Source organism: Chaetodon auriga, chromosome 10 (assembly GCF_051107435.1).
Source record: "Chaetodon auriga isolate fChaAug3 chromosome 10, fChaAug3.hap1, whole genome shotgun sequence".
NCBI lineage: Eukaryota > Metazoa > Chordata > Actinopteri > Chaetodontiformes > Chaetodontidae > Chaetodon > Chaetodon auriga.
Window position 1 is genome coordinate 12,503,008 of NC_135083.1, and position 13,763 is coordinate 12,516,770.

General features: G+C 45.4%; 1 protein-coding gene and 1 long non-coding RNA gene across 2 annotated transcripts; one reads left to right on the forward strand and one right to left on the reverse strand.

Moving 5' to 3' along the window:
• On the forward strand, positions 1–1,390 carry LOC143326808 (adenosine receptor A1). The gene is made up of 3 exons (XM_076740747.1): positions 1–500; positions 626–1,089; positions 1,179–1,390. The coding sequence occupies exons 1-3, from the start codon at positions 163–165 to the stop codon at positions 1,388–1,390; spliced, it is 1,014 nt and encodes a 337-aa protein (XP_076596862.1). The 5' UTR covers positions 1–162.
• A 98-nt stretch (positions 1,391–1,488) lies between these two features.
• LOC143326809 (uncharacterized) lies at positions 1,489–8,863 on the reverse strand. Its single transcript, XR_013077712.1, has 2 exons — positions 8,796–8,863; positions 1,489–8,613 (listed from the first exon to the last, which is right to left on the reverse strand). It is a non-coding gene; the product is annotated as an uncharacterized LOC143326809 (long non-coding RNA).
• Positions 8,864–13,763: the final 4,900 nt, after the last annotated feature.

Consider the following 13,763-nt stretch of genomic DNA (forward strand, 5'->3'; position numbering starts at 1 on the left):
GCCGAGAGCTGAGAGCAGGAACACGCGATCTGAACTGCAAACTCAGGATTATGTTGGACCTCGCTCTGCTGAGGAATTCATCCCACCTGTCCACAGCCACAGAGGAAACCTACTCTATCAAACTCTGACTTTCTCCGTCTGCCCTGGTCTCCATCTTCAGTGATGGCTGAATGGGGTTGGGTGGCCTACACAGTCCTAGAAGTGCTGATTGCTGTGGCCTGTTGCCTTGGCAATGTGTTGGTGGTGTGTGCAGTGTGCATCGGTGTCCGGGATTCCCTGCGGGAGCCAACCTTCTGCTTCCTCGTTTCCCTGGCAGTGGCTGACTTCTTAGTGGGTGTAGCTGCTGTGCCGCTGGCTGTTCTACTGGACGGCTGGGTGAGCGTGACCCCTGACCTGTGCCTGCTGCTCAGCTGCGTCGTGCTGGTGTTGACTCAGGCCTCTGTGCTGTCCCTGCTAGCTATTGCCGTGGACCGATACCTCCGGTTGCACACGCCGCTTAGGTGAGGTTTGCTCTCTGAAATGCTGGTTTGCAGGTCGAGAAGCTGTATGTGTAACATGCTGATGTGTTGAATTGTAGAAATAATCGTCTCTCTTTCCTTCTTTCTGTTTAAACCTTCGCTGTCAGATACAAGGCCCTGGCCACACAGAGCCGTTCATGGTCAGCCGTATTTGTGTGCTGGACACTTTCCTGTCTTCTGGGATTCACCCCTTTGTTTGGCTGGCACAACTACTCCTCTCTATCACCTGATTCCACTAATACATCTTCCGCGTCCTCCATGTCTCCACCCTGCACCTTCCTCTCAGTTATCTCCCTCCCCTTCATGGTCTACTTCAACTTCCTGGGATGTGTCATGGCACCCCTGCTGGTCATGACCCTCCTCTACACTCGGATCTTCTGGAGCCTGCAGGGCCGTCTGAAGGAGAGCTGTCCTCAAGCGCAGGCCTCTCTGCTCAGGGAGAAGAGGCTGGCCTGCTCCCTGGCTCTGGTTCTCATTTTGTTTGCTGGCTGCTGGATTCCTCTGCACCTGATGAACTGCCTGCTGCTGTTTCATGGTCCTGAAGCTGTCACACAGGGGACACTCTATACAGGCAGGTCCCAAAGACTTTTTTCATATGTCTTATAAATCACAATACTTACCAGCAGTGAAATGCGACAGTGACAAATCCATTTTTTCCAGGGATTCTCCTGTCTCATGCCAACTCGGCAGTCAACCCTGTGGTCTACGCTTATCGCATCCCAAAGATCCAACAGGCCTACAGTCAAATATGGAGGCGCTTCCTCATGAACACAAACTGTTGTGGTGGGGATGGGCAAGTTCGCCGGCCAAGAACAGGCAGCCGAGCCAATCACACAGAGACTTGTGGCTCAGGAGGGAAGACCACGCCGTAACAACACGCCGTAGGTCCAGTGCGGTGGACATTTGAGTTAATGGGACTTTGTCGGAAGGTATTTAGTCAAACACACAAGAAACTCTGACCATCACCGTGTCCAACAATCATTTCAGGATTTATTACAGTCAACTGAGAACATACAGGCAGCCCGTGAGTGTTTGAGTGAAATCCCTACTTGTAGAGTTTGGATTGAATGAAACTCTGCACTCGTAGTTGCCAACCCCCTTACCTGCAAAGCTATCTCATGAATCTCCACTAGAGGGTGCTCGACACTAACAAACACAACAGCTCCTGTTACACACACCATGACACCATCAGAATTGCAGTAGGTGATGAACAAACAATGTCAAGATCTTTCATTCACTGATTTTTGGACAATGATTTGTGCAGTGCGATTTTATTAAGATGTACATATTTTTCGTGACAGCTTCGATCAATGCATCGCTAACCTCTAGCAGCACACATTTGCTTGCTCCTTTCTTCTCCTGGAACCTATGAATAAATGTGATACTTAGCCACGAGAGTGCGTTGGAACATTCATGAGTGTTCAGTGAGCTCCTCAGGGAAGGCAATAGACTGTATAGTTATCACCTGAGCAGGGTGCAATCCCACCCACCAAACTATACAACCTACTACCTCACCCTGACAGAGCTCAAATCAAACACACGTTCACATCCTCTGAGGGAACATGAAAGCTCATTCACCTGCTCTAGCAAAACAAAACAAAACACGGTGCTTGTCACGCTGCATTATGTTGCTTTCTGCAAGCGTATGTTTTGATTGGACGGCATGATTGCCCATCTGGAGATGACAGTCGGCGAGTGGCTGACTCAGCTGTCTCCTTGGGAAAGACAGTAGATTGTATAGTTATCTCAAAAAGAGGTTGCACAACCCCACAACTATTCAATCTACTACCTCAGGCCCAAGGACAGCATCCACGTTGCTTCAGCATCAAAGATCCACAAAGGTAACTCTCCTGCAATGGTACAAAGAAAAAGAGACAGAGGGTTATCTTAATTCTCTGGAAAATACATGCAAGATAAAACTGGGCAGGGCTGTCGTTTCTGAAATGTATATTAACATTAACATTTCCGACTGATGTGTTCAGACTCCCTGCACAAAGGAGTGTAATCGTATTATTCAGCTTTTTCTCTGTCTGATTCTTTGTTTTTGTTGCTGGAAATGGTTCAAAATCTCGACTTATGGCTGAAAACTGCAAGTGCTTCATGACTGCGAGTCTTCATATGCCAAGATCTGGAGAGACATTCATCACCTCTTAACAAAAGAAGACCCTGTGAGATTTTGCATGTTGGCACATCGTCACCGATCAACCGAGCTTTTTTTTTTTTTTTTTTTTTTTTTTTTTCTTTTTAAAGCGGAGCTGAAGGTCTTTAAGAAATCCGTTCCATTAAAATAAATCAAAGACAAATAATTTAACAGTAAGCAGACATCGGAAAGTGAGAGCACTAATGTGTGAAAGCCCAACAAACAACTCACTGGCTTCCTGAGACTCTGGCATGTGATCGAAAGAGGAAAAAAAAAAAGAGCTGCTCGACTCTGTGCCAGGAATTCGTTTCCGTTTTTGCCAAAAACTGAGCTCATTCCAGTGGGCTATCCCTGTGTAGGCTGGCTGCTGCTTCTCAGACGGAGGTACACACACAGATGCCTGCAAATATGGCTTCCACCAGCTGCCTCGGATTGAATACAAGGCTGGGATTCTGCCCCCCAAAACACAACAAGGAAACACAAAATGGCGCCTCGCACATCGGCCATTTTAGGTCTACTTAAAAGCACTATAAGGTCTACCTTTGAGGGGGGTTTTTTCCAAGCCTGCTGTCTCATGATTAAGAAAGAGCGGCTGTTCAATCGAGAGCGATGGAGAATCAATCTTGTGCCAAGCACTGAGACGAAGCCAACAGATCCAGACAACACACTCGCTATCAACAGCTACTAAGAGAGCGACTCCAACAAAACTTATCAGACAGCCAGAAAGTTCACTGAGAAAAGCAGCGCGGCGTACAGCATCTCTGTGTTCCTGTGAATTTACTCATACCGTGAACAGTTCGGCTTCGGCACTTTCACTGACCAAGCAGATTGTAGTTTTGGTTTCTTAAACATTTCTGAAAATTCGTCAAGAAAGGCCTCGCTCATCCTGACTGCTACACTCTGCTGGGATGGGCCAGCAGGTTAACATGGCAGCGACTGAAGGGTTAATGAGTGCCAGACTAAATGCCAGACCTGGGCCTCAGATAGACAGAGAAGGGGTTAGGAGGTACACTGCTTGCATAAATTAGCATACAGCCACAACCCCTGAGACTTGGTCCAGACCAGCCCATAGTTAGCATGCAGTAGACCCTGCTAGTCTGATTACAGAAGACCAGACAGACAGAAGGGGGTGGAGGGGTGTTGGCATGATGCCCAACTCTGCCACGGTGCCAGTGACAGATCTACAGGCTCTGTTTGGTCGCCGAGAAACGTCCCCTGACGGGAGCTGTATTCAGGGGACAGGAGCTACAGACTAATTGTGATATAACACAGTATACTGGGGGAAATGTGTCAAATTAATGCAGATTTAACAGGACATCTGACCATACCCTCAAATAACAACAACAAAAAAAGACAAACGTTTAATGCTTGCAGGGAATTCTGTGCTTATGGGTTAATTGTGAAAATTGGCATCCCATTTCCTGCACAACTCCCAACTGTTTTGGCAACACTGAGGCCAAACTCGGTCAGTCATGTGAGCTCGTTTGGGCGCCGTTGTCTGTGATGGCGGACTTTGTCTGTGGCACATAAAAGGGGCAGACATGGCTCGGCTGGGTCAAATCATTTTCTCTGTCGACAGCTCCAAAATAAACGTGCCGCCAGCCTGCGAGGCATCTTGAAGAAAAGGCAAGAAATGTGGACTGTTGAGTTAATCTCATCTACGTATTAGATAGTCTGTCTGTGCATCCGTCACGGCAGAATTGTGGCTAAATGATGTAAATTCATGTTAGAATAATTCTGTGTGAACCAAGGGCCTCATCCTCTCTTGACCCCTGATAACGCTGTTCTGCTGTGACCAAACAGGGTTTTTCTGGAGACAATTTCCTGCTTTAGTCGTAGAAGCGTAAACAGCGGCAGATCAGTTAATCGCTCTTTAGATGACACTTAAACATGTTTCTTTTGGGTGTTGCACAACCCCAGGTCAGTCGTAGCCCTGAGTTTAGAGCAGATCTACAGCAACTATAAAGCCCATATCTGTTTCAGGCATGCAACATCCCATGTTTGCTTAAAATTAATTCATTTTAATATTGCCACAACTAGAAAAACAAGCCATTACAATCAAAATCTACTCATTCCACTCGGTTGCAGATTAAGTTAAAAGAACAAAATCAAAATGGCGGTTTATTATGCAGATTTCCTAAACTTCTAACATAAGTCTGCTGTGCTCGGAGAACACGTGAACAGCCACCGCTGCCGCGCCATCTTTAACAAATCAAACCCCATGCGAAAAGGAAGACGCAAAATAACGTGGAAACAATAGGCCTTCGCTTCCTCCCCTACACTGTGGTGGGATTCGTCGCATTTGTTCCTCACACAGTACAAACGACGTAAACACACAAATTAATCAGCAAATCCCCAAACACACACAGCACACTCAGCTGCCAACAAAACTCCTCCGAATTGGAGCAGATTTTTGCAGGAAGCAGAGGCAGGGAAATACCTATTGGATTTCCTGGTCCCTTGGTCCGCGAGACGGGATGAATGCTTGGCAGACACAACGGACGGGGCACCAGACGATTGGTACAGGTTCTTGTGTGTTTCTCTCTCTCTCTCTCTCTCTCTCTCTGAGCTTTGTGCCAAGAATGGGCAGTGTCTGTGTGCCAGGCAGAATTTCAATGAGGGAGGAAGGAGGTGGTGATGGTGGGCAAAGAGGAGGAGGAGCGGTGGGGGAGCTGGAGTTGGCAGAGGAAGTATGCCACACAATAAATGGCAGGATGAAGAATTCCCACAGTTAAAAAGACGCAAACGGATGTCTTGTCTTACTCGCATCCAGTCTTAATCGAGAGAAAAATTGGGTCCAGGCTTGTGGCAGATACGAGAAAGAGGGCTGATCCCTAATAGAGCGCCGTGGTGATTTTATCATACCTGCATTTTCCTCTGCCCCACTCTCTGAGGAATGTCTGCTTCCTACATTAAAAGACGAAGGACAGGAGCACTGAGCCTCTTCCATGCCCACTTGGCACGGTGCCCGCTCTGATGTTCTGTATATCCTCATTAACCAAGCGCAAACACACACGGCTCATGCTCACACGTATGCACGTGTACAGAAACACGTTGCCATATGCATGTACTCACACACAGCCACACAGACACAACACAGCACAGTTGTTTGACTCGTGCACATGAGAGCAGCTCCTTCTATCTGATCCCGATTTTCTACATCTCCTTTGTCATCAACTGCTATGTTTTGCAAGATAGAGGGCTGCACACGCAAATGTTGGACTTACAGGCGTAAGAGGTAGGTAAACATGTCGAGTAATGCGTCTGATGAAAAGATAGTATGACCCAGATAAGGCAAGAGTATAAGGGAACCATTGTGTCGACTATCGCAGTGTCCAACAATCATTTCAGACACAGATACTCCCACAGAAGTGAAGCTAAGTTGAATAATCAGCAGTAAAAAAGGTGGCAGGCCAAACACTTTCGTAAATCTCCGATTTTTAGATTACTCCGGTTATTTTGTCACAACATCAGAAACACATTTTTAAAATACGTGTATGAATTCTTCGAGATGACCAGAGCTATTAGCTGCTTCGCTAATAATAGCTGATTCTGAACCGCTGTTGTATTGGCTGCAGTATTCCCTCCAGCTACCCAGATGGCCAGATGTGTTTCTCCAACCTCTGCATGAAGAAAATATGCATCAAAGCTCACTGTCCTCCTCTTCATTTACTCTCTCTGTCCCCTCTCCTCTTTTCCACTTTTCTATGCTTTTGCTAATGTGCTGATGAGATGTGTGGTTACCATGGTTTCAAATGTTTCTGATCGCTCAGATGCCTGGCCTGGCATGTTGCTACACGCCTACATGTTACAGCATTCACTAATGCCACACAAGCCATACAAACACACACACACACACACACACACACACACAAACACACTTTGAAAGGTATGCCCTTTCAAAGAGCCCCTGCATGTATATTTAGTGTGCCTGTATACAAAGAGTATGCGTGCAAGAGTGCAAGGTGGTGTATGTCAGGACAAAACAGCTGCAGCTTCCTGCATGAGAAGAGAAACTTCCTGTTGCCTCGCTGCAAACCGCGGCCGGTCAGCCGAGATATCAGCCAATCAGCTATGCTGAGGCTGAATGCAGGAAGTTAGCCTGACTGCCTCTTGGAGAAAAACTCAGAAACATTATGAGGCAACACGATAAGTTCATCTGAGGATAAGAGAGGGGCGGGGAAAGCACTCTCCCACTCCTACCTCTCTTTCTGTCTCTGTAACCCTTGTTCTCTCTTTTTCTCGAGCTTCTTCTTTCTTAACATTTTCCTCTCCTCGCTGTCACACGTCGATATACATAAAGAGGGGGTCCTTTTGGTTCTTTATGAGCGAATTTGCCGCTTAATGCCGTGGCTGGACGATTTGAAATGACGGAGGCTGGTGCAGAGGAATGACGAGTAGTATACTCACAAATTGTGAGGGGCACGTTGAAAGGGTCTGCCCATATTCACTGTTTCTTAAACACGTGGCACGAAGGCGCCATCTTAACACCAACCCATATTTAGATCAAGATACAGTACTAACAATAAAAGCAATGCAGTTCGATTCCTAATTGCACGTACAATATGCAGATAATTCATATAATTCATTCGTATTAAATTTCCCCTTTAAACGAAGGTTCAAAGATCAGATCGGGAAGTTGATCGACTTGCGTGTCCTTTTGATATTTTGTTTTCGTTCCATGGCATTCTGGCCTCCGACATGAGACTGTAATCAAAATATGCAATGTAATATGAATAATATGCTTGTTTTCTGACAGCAGAATGAGATACACATCAATCATACCAGCGCTGCCGTCACATTTGGTTTCTTTGTCGACAGATAAATCGACAGCTTCACTCCTAAAATGAGAAAGAACTACTGCAGAGCTCCAACAATTGATCAACAACCTGCCCTTCTCTTTACAGCGCTGTCTGTCAGTCTGAAACTCGGTTTCATTTCTGCCTCAGTTTCCTCTGAAGTGCAAAGTATCACACACTGCAGCCTACCATACAGTGTGTCAAGATAAACGTTGCAGTTGCCACCATTAAACAAACTGTCACACCTCTAGATCGCAGAAAGATAAAACTCAAGCACAGATGCATGTTTGTGTGAGACAACCGCCACATATCTGAGTTTTCACAGTGGCAGAAAGTGCAAACAGTGTATGAAGGGACTGAGAAACAAAGTAAATATTGCCCTCGTATTATCTACCACAACGGCTGTGGATGATAAGAAACCTGCCGAGCGTCTCGTTTGTCCTGTGAGTGCAGCTCTTCAACGCCGGTCAGCGGCTAAACTTATACTGACCTGAACACATCGACAGCCCTCTCTCTCGGTCAAGCCTCTGAGGTCAGAAAGTAACCGCGAAGGCCTGACCTTCCTCCTGCCAGTCTACAAAGAGACACCTGTTTGGTACGGAAAGCTACAGAAAGGCGATTTAGCACCCTGTCAGAGCCTGCTGTCCTAGAGCAGAGAGGGGAGAGGAAGAAGGGTACAAGGACAGAGAAAAAAATGGATAATGGAAGCAGGAGACAGAAAATGGTCAGCAGGGAGTCGAGGAGTCCCTCTGAGCTCTCGAAAAGTTTCTCCTGTTATGTCCATTGAGCCAAAATGGCGGCAAGCGGAGTGCAGCGTGGCAACCGACGATGATAGACAAATTTACAGGAGGAAGCCCATGATGAAGGACAGAGAAGAGGGCGAGAGGAACTGGAGGAGAAAGATTACAGGGCAGCGAGAAAGACGGGAAGAGGTGTCGCAGGATAAAAAAGAAAAATACCTGGAGCCTGTACGTGAGCGGCGGGCTGGGCCGGAGGACTGGAGGAGAAGAGGGCCGTGATGGCGGGAAGAAGGGAAAAGAGAGGAGTAGAGCACACCCTCTGAGAGCTACACCCCCTTCCCACAATCCCCTCCTACTGGCGTGAGTGCGTCTGTCCGTACACAGGGTGACAGAGGGACGTCTGCTCACACACAGCCCTATAACACACACACAAAACGCACACAAGCCACGGTATCAAACACACTGCACAACAAAAAGAGAAAAGCTCCGGAACAGACCCACAATAGAACTCGCATTGCTTGCAGTTGTGTATGACCAAAGCGGAGGCAAACGCACAAGCAGACAGACAGACAGAGGACACTTCAAAACACAAACATACACATAATCAATTCGCCAGCCTTTGGATCGCCCTCTGCTCTGCCCTGTGCTGTGTTTGCCTCGGTCCGCCTGCCCACTTTGGCACCGCTGCCAAGAGGGAAGGGGAGAAAAAGGAGGGGAGGAGGTGGGGGGGGGGACACAGAAAGAGGAAGGGAGGGACATGCTGTAGCGAGAGAGAGGGGGAACAGCGAGAGGAGGAGTCAGAGAAAAAGAGTTAAGAAAGAGAGTGAGACACAGAAAGACAAGAAAAAGACAGGGAAGAAGCGTAAACTGTCGTGAGCAGACGCAGTGACACAAAGCAGTGGGACAGCAGCTGGGAGCGCTCTGACGATCTGTACGTTAATCATTTAACATCCAAAACACACCTCTCACCTTCCACTCTACTTATACACTATCCTGCAGCAGCAGACAGACGCCGAGAGAGACAAGCAGATCCCGACACTTCTGCCATATTGTTCCATCTCACCATATTATCACAATCAATCGATCAGAAAAGCCCAAGTGGGCTTGAGATTCGAACTCTAAACTGATGGACATTTGTTGTCAAGTTGTCTCGCCTCAAAGAGGAGTCCCGCGAGGGTCACTGTCTTTTTCGACATCTTTATTCTGCCTGCTTTTCTCGGCGTCCCCCTTTATCCTTCCGTCAATTTGTCCTCTCCCTCCATCGGGGGATAATATCTGCCCTCCTAAGTGGGAGGGGTTTTGAGGGAGTTCAGCTTAATGAATCAATGAGCGAGGAGGGTGGATATTTCAGAGAATGTCACTTTTTTCCCCCCCCTGCCGTTGGCATCTTTCCCAGGTCTCCCATTGCTCTCTCACACCCGCAAGACAGTCGAACACCAATGCAGATCTTGGATCAGCGAGCTGTCGCCTCTAGATGACCTCAATCATTAGGAGAGAAAACATAAATCCGTCTGTTCATAAATGGCCGACCTTCTCTACAGCCTGCTCGCAGACCCATCACTGGCGTTTGAGCGGGTATCCCGAGCCGAGCCAACCAATCAGAGTTCCCCCCCTGGGCTGACGTCATTTTGAAAAAGCTGAGTGTAATTCTACAGAGCATGAAGACTTTTTACCACCAAATTGCGAACAAATGCGTTTTTTTTTTTTTCTCATTTGAAAACTTACATCAACCAACTTGAAGACAAAAAACACAGCTCGTTGTGTCTTTGCTCGGTGAAACAGTTAATTCCTCGTTTGCAGCTGCTGTAATACCTGAGTTATTGAGTCCTCAAACTGACCAAACACACACACACATTTCTGGAGGGTTCTCCCAATCCTCAAACACTCACCGCGGAGACAAAACAGACCACAATAGTCCAGCTTCTCTGCTTAAACTCCACATGAGTCAGCCAGCAGGTTGGACAGCCCCTCAACCTGACGTCACGTCTCCTTTGTTGTTTATGCATTTATTTCTCTCCTCAGCTGAACTCTCTGAACCCAGCGCACCCCCCACCCCCCCACCGCCCTACACTTACCCCCTGCCAACGAAGGCGGGCAAATACAGTATGGCTTTAACAAGGAATAAGAAAAGAAAGAGAGACAGACAGACACAGAGAGGAGAGAGACAGGGAGAGGGAGAGAAAGGAGCTTAGATGTCTCTCTCACTTTTTCTTTTCCTCCTTTTCTTCTTCGATCGCTCCCCGTGTCTCTTCCTGCTTGGCTTGTAAAAGTTTCAGCTGCATGGCGGGTCGGCCTCTTTTGGCAGCCGTCCAACTCTTGACTCTCCTGTCCCCTTGCAAGAGAGAGAAGAGAAGGCGGGGAGGACAAATATAGTCACAGCTAGAGTGTACTGTACAGAGGCAGATGTACTCTGAATGCACTGCGACCATTTTCATTTCAATCTAACACATGCACACACAGAAAGAGGGGACTTTGTGGCATTCCTTCACCGCTTATAACGCGAAATAGTGAAGCGTTCCACAGTAGATCTCGCGTCAAATACAAGCTAATCATTGCTCGAGACATCATGCAGAGTTTCACAAGGCTGTGCCACAGTTGTGATGTTGGTCTGCCTTTAACTGAATGTGACAGCTGAATCTGATAACAGTGTGTTTTGGTGCTCACACCCAGTTCACACAGGGACACTCACTTTGTTATTTCTCCTGGTGTCAATAACACGGGCGGCTCAGATGCTTGTATGTGCAGACAGATTGCCACAAGAGCATTTAAAATGGCAAATATTTACATTATTTTAAAACATAAAGCTAAGTTTTTCATTGCATTGGTGCACACAGACACACACACACGCACGCACGCACACACAGACCGAGTTTATAGTTACATATTGACTCACCTCAGTCGGGTGCACAGCGGCTTAACACTGTAATGCTGCAGTCGTTTATCAGAAAAGGTAGCCTGAGTAATTTAGTAATTCATTCTCTAAAGTGTAGTTTTAATTTACTCATTATGCTCCCTTAATTAGCCCAATTACGGCTCTAATTACAACACTTTATCTCCATTTTTGAAGCACCCTGTTTCCACTGCTCTTCCAAAAGTGCAACTGCTTCCTATCACGTTTTAAGGTGCTTATACTTATTTTTATAGGCAGTCGGCTAATATGTCCACAGCTTAGTTTATGAGCTAAAATATTGTCAAGGCTTTCCACAGTTATGTTGAGATCCAATATAAAACACATTTTCAGTGTTTCAATAATGACCAATATCCAATAATATAGTCATGTATCAGCATTAAGTAATTGATTAACTGAATAAACATAAAAAATAATTATTTGGGGGGAAAATAAAGACACATTGTAAGAAATCTTGAAGCAAATGTTGTTTTACCTTTGATGATGTTTTGCTTTAAGAAGTAATTTTAATTTGAAAGTTGCTCACTTACTTCTATAGTGGATTCAGTGAGGTTAATACAGTAGATCATGGGGTGAAGTCACGTGTGAGAGGCCCAATTATTTATCTATCGTAACATCAACTCAGAAGAATAGTCTACTGATCATTTGCTGTTGCTGTTTGCTGTTTGCGTTTGTTTTTTTCTGTGGCCCTGACACGTAGAATAACAAAATCTCCGAAGGATTTGAACACATTCCAGCAACAAGCTAATAGCTACTAGCTACTAGCTACAAGCTAAAAGTTACCTGCAAAACTAGCTACTAGCCCAAAACTATTTGCTTGTCCGATTTTAAGAACGTTTACCCACTTTGCCAGTTTGAAATATCTGCATACTGTATGCACGACTGAAAAAGCAAAAGTTCAAAGTAAACAAACTAAGCAAACTAAGCATTTTATTTCCTACATTAGTGCTGAGCAGCCCACCGGTCACCTGGCTGAGATGCTTCGCTGGATGCTGGAGGGGAAGAAGAGGAGCTCTCTGCCTGCTTTAGAGTACCAGAATATGAATACCCTGTATATTAGCCCAGCCTCTGTGGGAGTCTGTTGAATCCATATGACTCTTTTAATTTTTAGATAATACGTACACCTATATGCAGTGGCTGGTCAACAGGTGCATTGATGCCGTTTCTGCTCTGCTCTGATTGGCTCAGGGACAGAAGGCAGCCAGTAGTAACAAAGCGTGAGCTCAAATCTGGGCCTGACCTGCATGAAAAATGAATAACTAGCATTTAAAGTGTTTCAGTCATTAATCCCACTAAATCTGTCATTTGTGATCAATGCTTAGAAATCTGTCTTCCAAAGCACTTTGTTTTTTTTTTTTTCTGGGCTTGTACTGTGGGCCTACGTGTTTTGGCACACAGATGTAACTCCTTGTTCATCAGCAGAGATCAGTGATAGATTAAAGGCTTGAAACAGCAACCCAACAGAACATCTGCTCACAAATATGTCTGCATAAAATTCATGATATAGCCTATTATTCCAGTCACCGGCTCTGGGTAAACTACCATCTTGAGCAGTTTCCACTCTAGAAAGATGAGGCGCTCCATCTAGTGGTCAGTTTGTGTAAATGCACTTTGTGAGCTGAAAAGGGTTGAAGAAAAATCCCACCTTTTTTTGCACATTTTCTTATATATATTAATCCCAGTTTTGCATGAAATTCAGTATTATAAAATGCAAACTGCATGTTTCAGCTCTGATCTAAGGGACTATTTCACAGTAACAAGGGTATTTCACCGAGAGGTATCATATGGAGCATTACATGCCATTTTATTCTTAGTTCCATTGTATTAATAAAGAAAGAAAGAAAGAAAGAAAGAAAGAAAGAAAGAAAGAAAGAAAGAAAGAAAGAGAACATACATTTTGGTAAATTACCACAAGATAATGGGTCAATATTAGGTTAGTTAGATGTTGTCTTGGTGTTGCAAATGAGTGCAGTTGGATATGTGAGCATGTGTGTTTGTTGGGTTTTGGAGAACTACGATTCCATTGTATTATATCAATATTACTAAATCAGCCAATATAAAATCAGGCAAAGATGATGACAGCAACATAGAAGTGAGAAGGAAAAAGAAGAATGAAGAAGGCAGGGAGCACTGGAATGGCCATTCAGTTTCTTTTTTCCAGTACGAAGAGCAGCCTAACCACTTTGGAAACTGAAATTAATAATCCTGAAGAGTCTGCCCTCCAGACAGTTCCTGAGTGGCTGAGACAGAGGTGGAAAGTATTGAAGCACGAGAGAGATAGATTAATGGTTACTTCCCATATACTTTCTATATTTGAACAGGACAATGATAAAAAAAAAAAAAAAAAAGGAGGGAGTTGACCTGTTTAAAATTCATGCCAATGCCAGGATGTGCTGTAGCCATTATTTCTGGCAGGTTTCGAATTAATTTTTTCCTTCACTCTTTCTAGAAGCTTGGAAAGAAAATGAACGACCTGATTTCCACTGAAGCCACAGAGCTCTCTGGTGAAGGGAAAGAACTTTGTATAGGCAGGTTGCAATATAGACATGTTTCTACTTGTCAAAGAGAAAGCAGGGAAATCCAGCTGATGTTAGGCAATCTGTCATCTACTGTATATTCCGCTCTGAGGCACAACACCAGTCACTACAAATATTTATA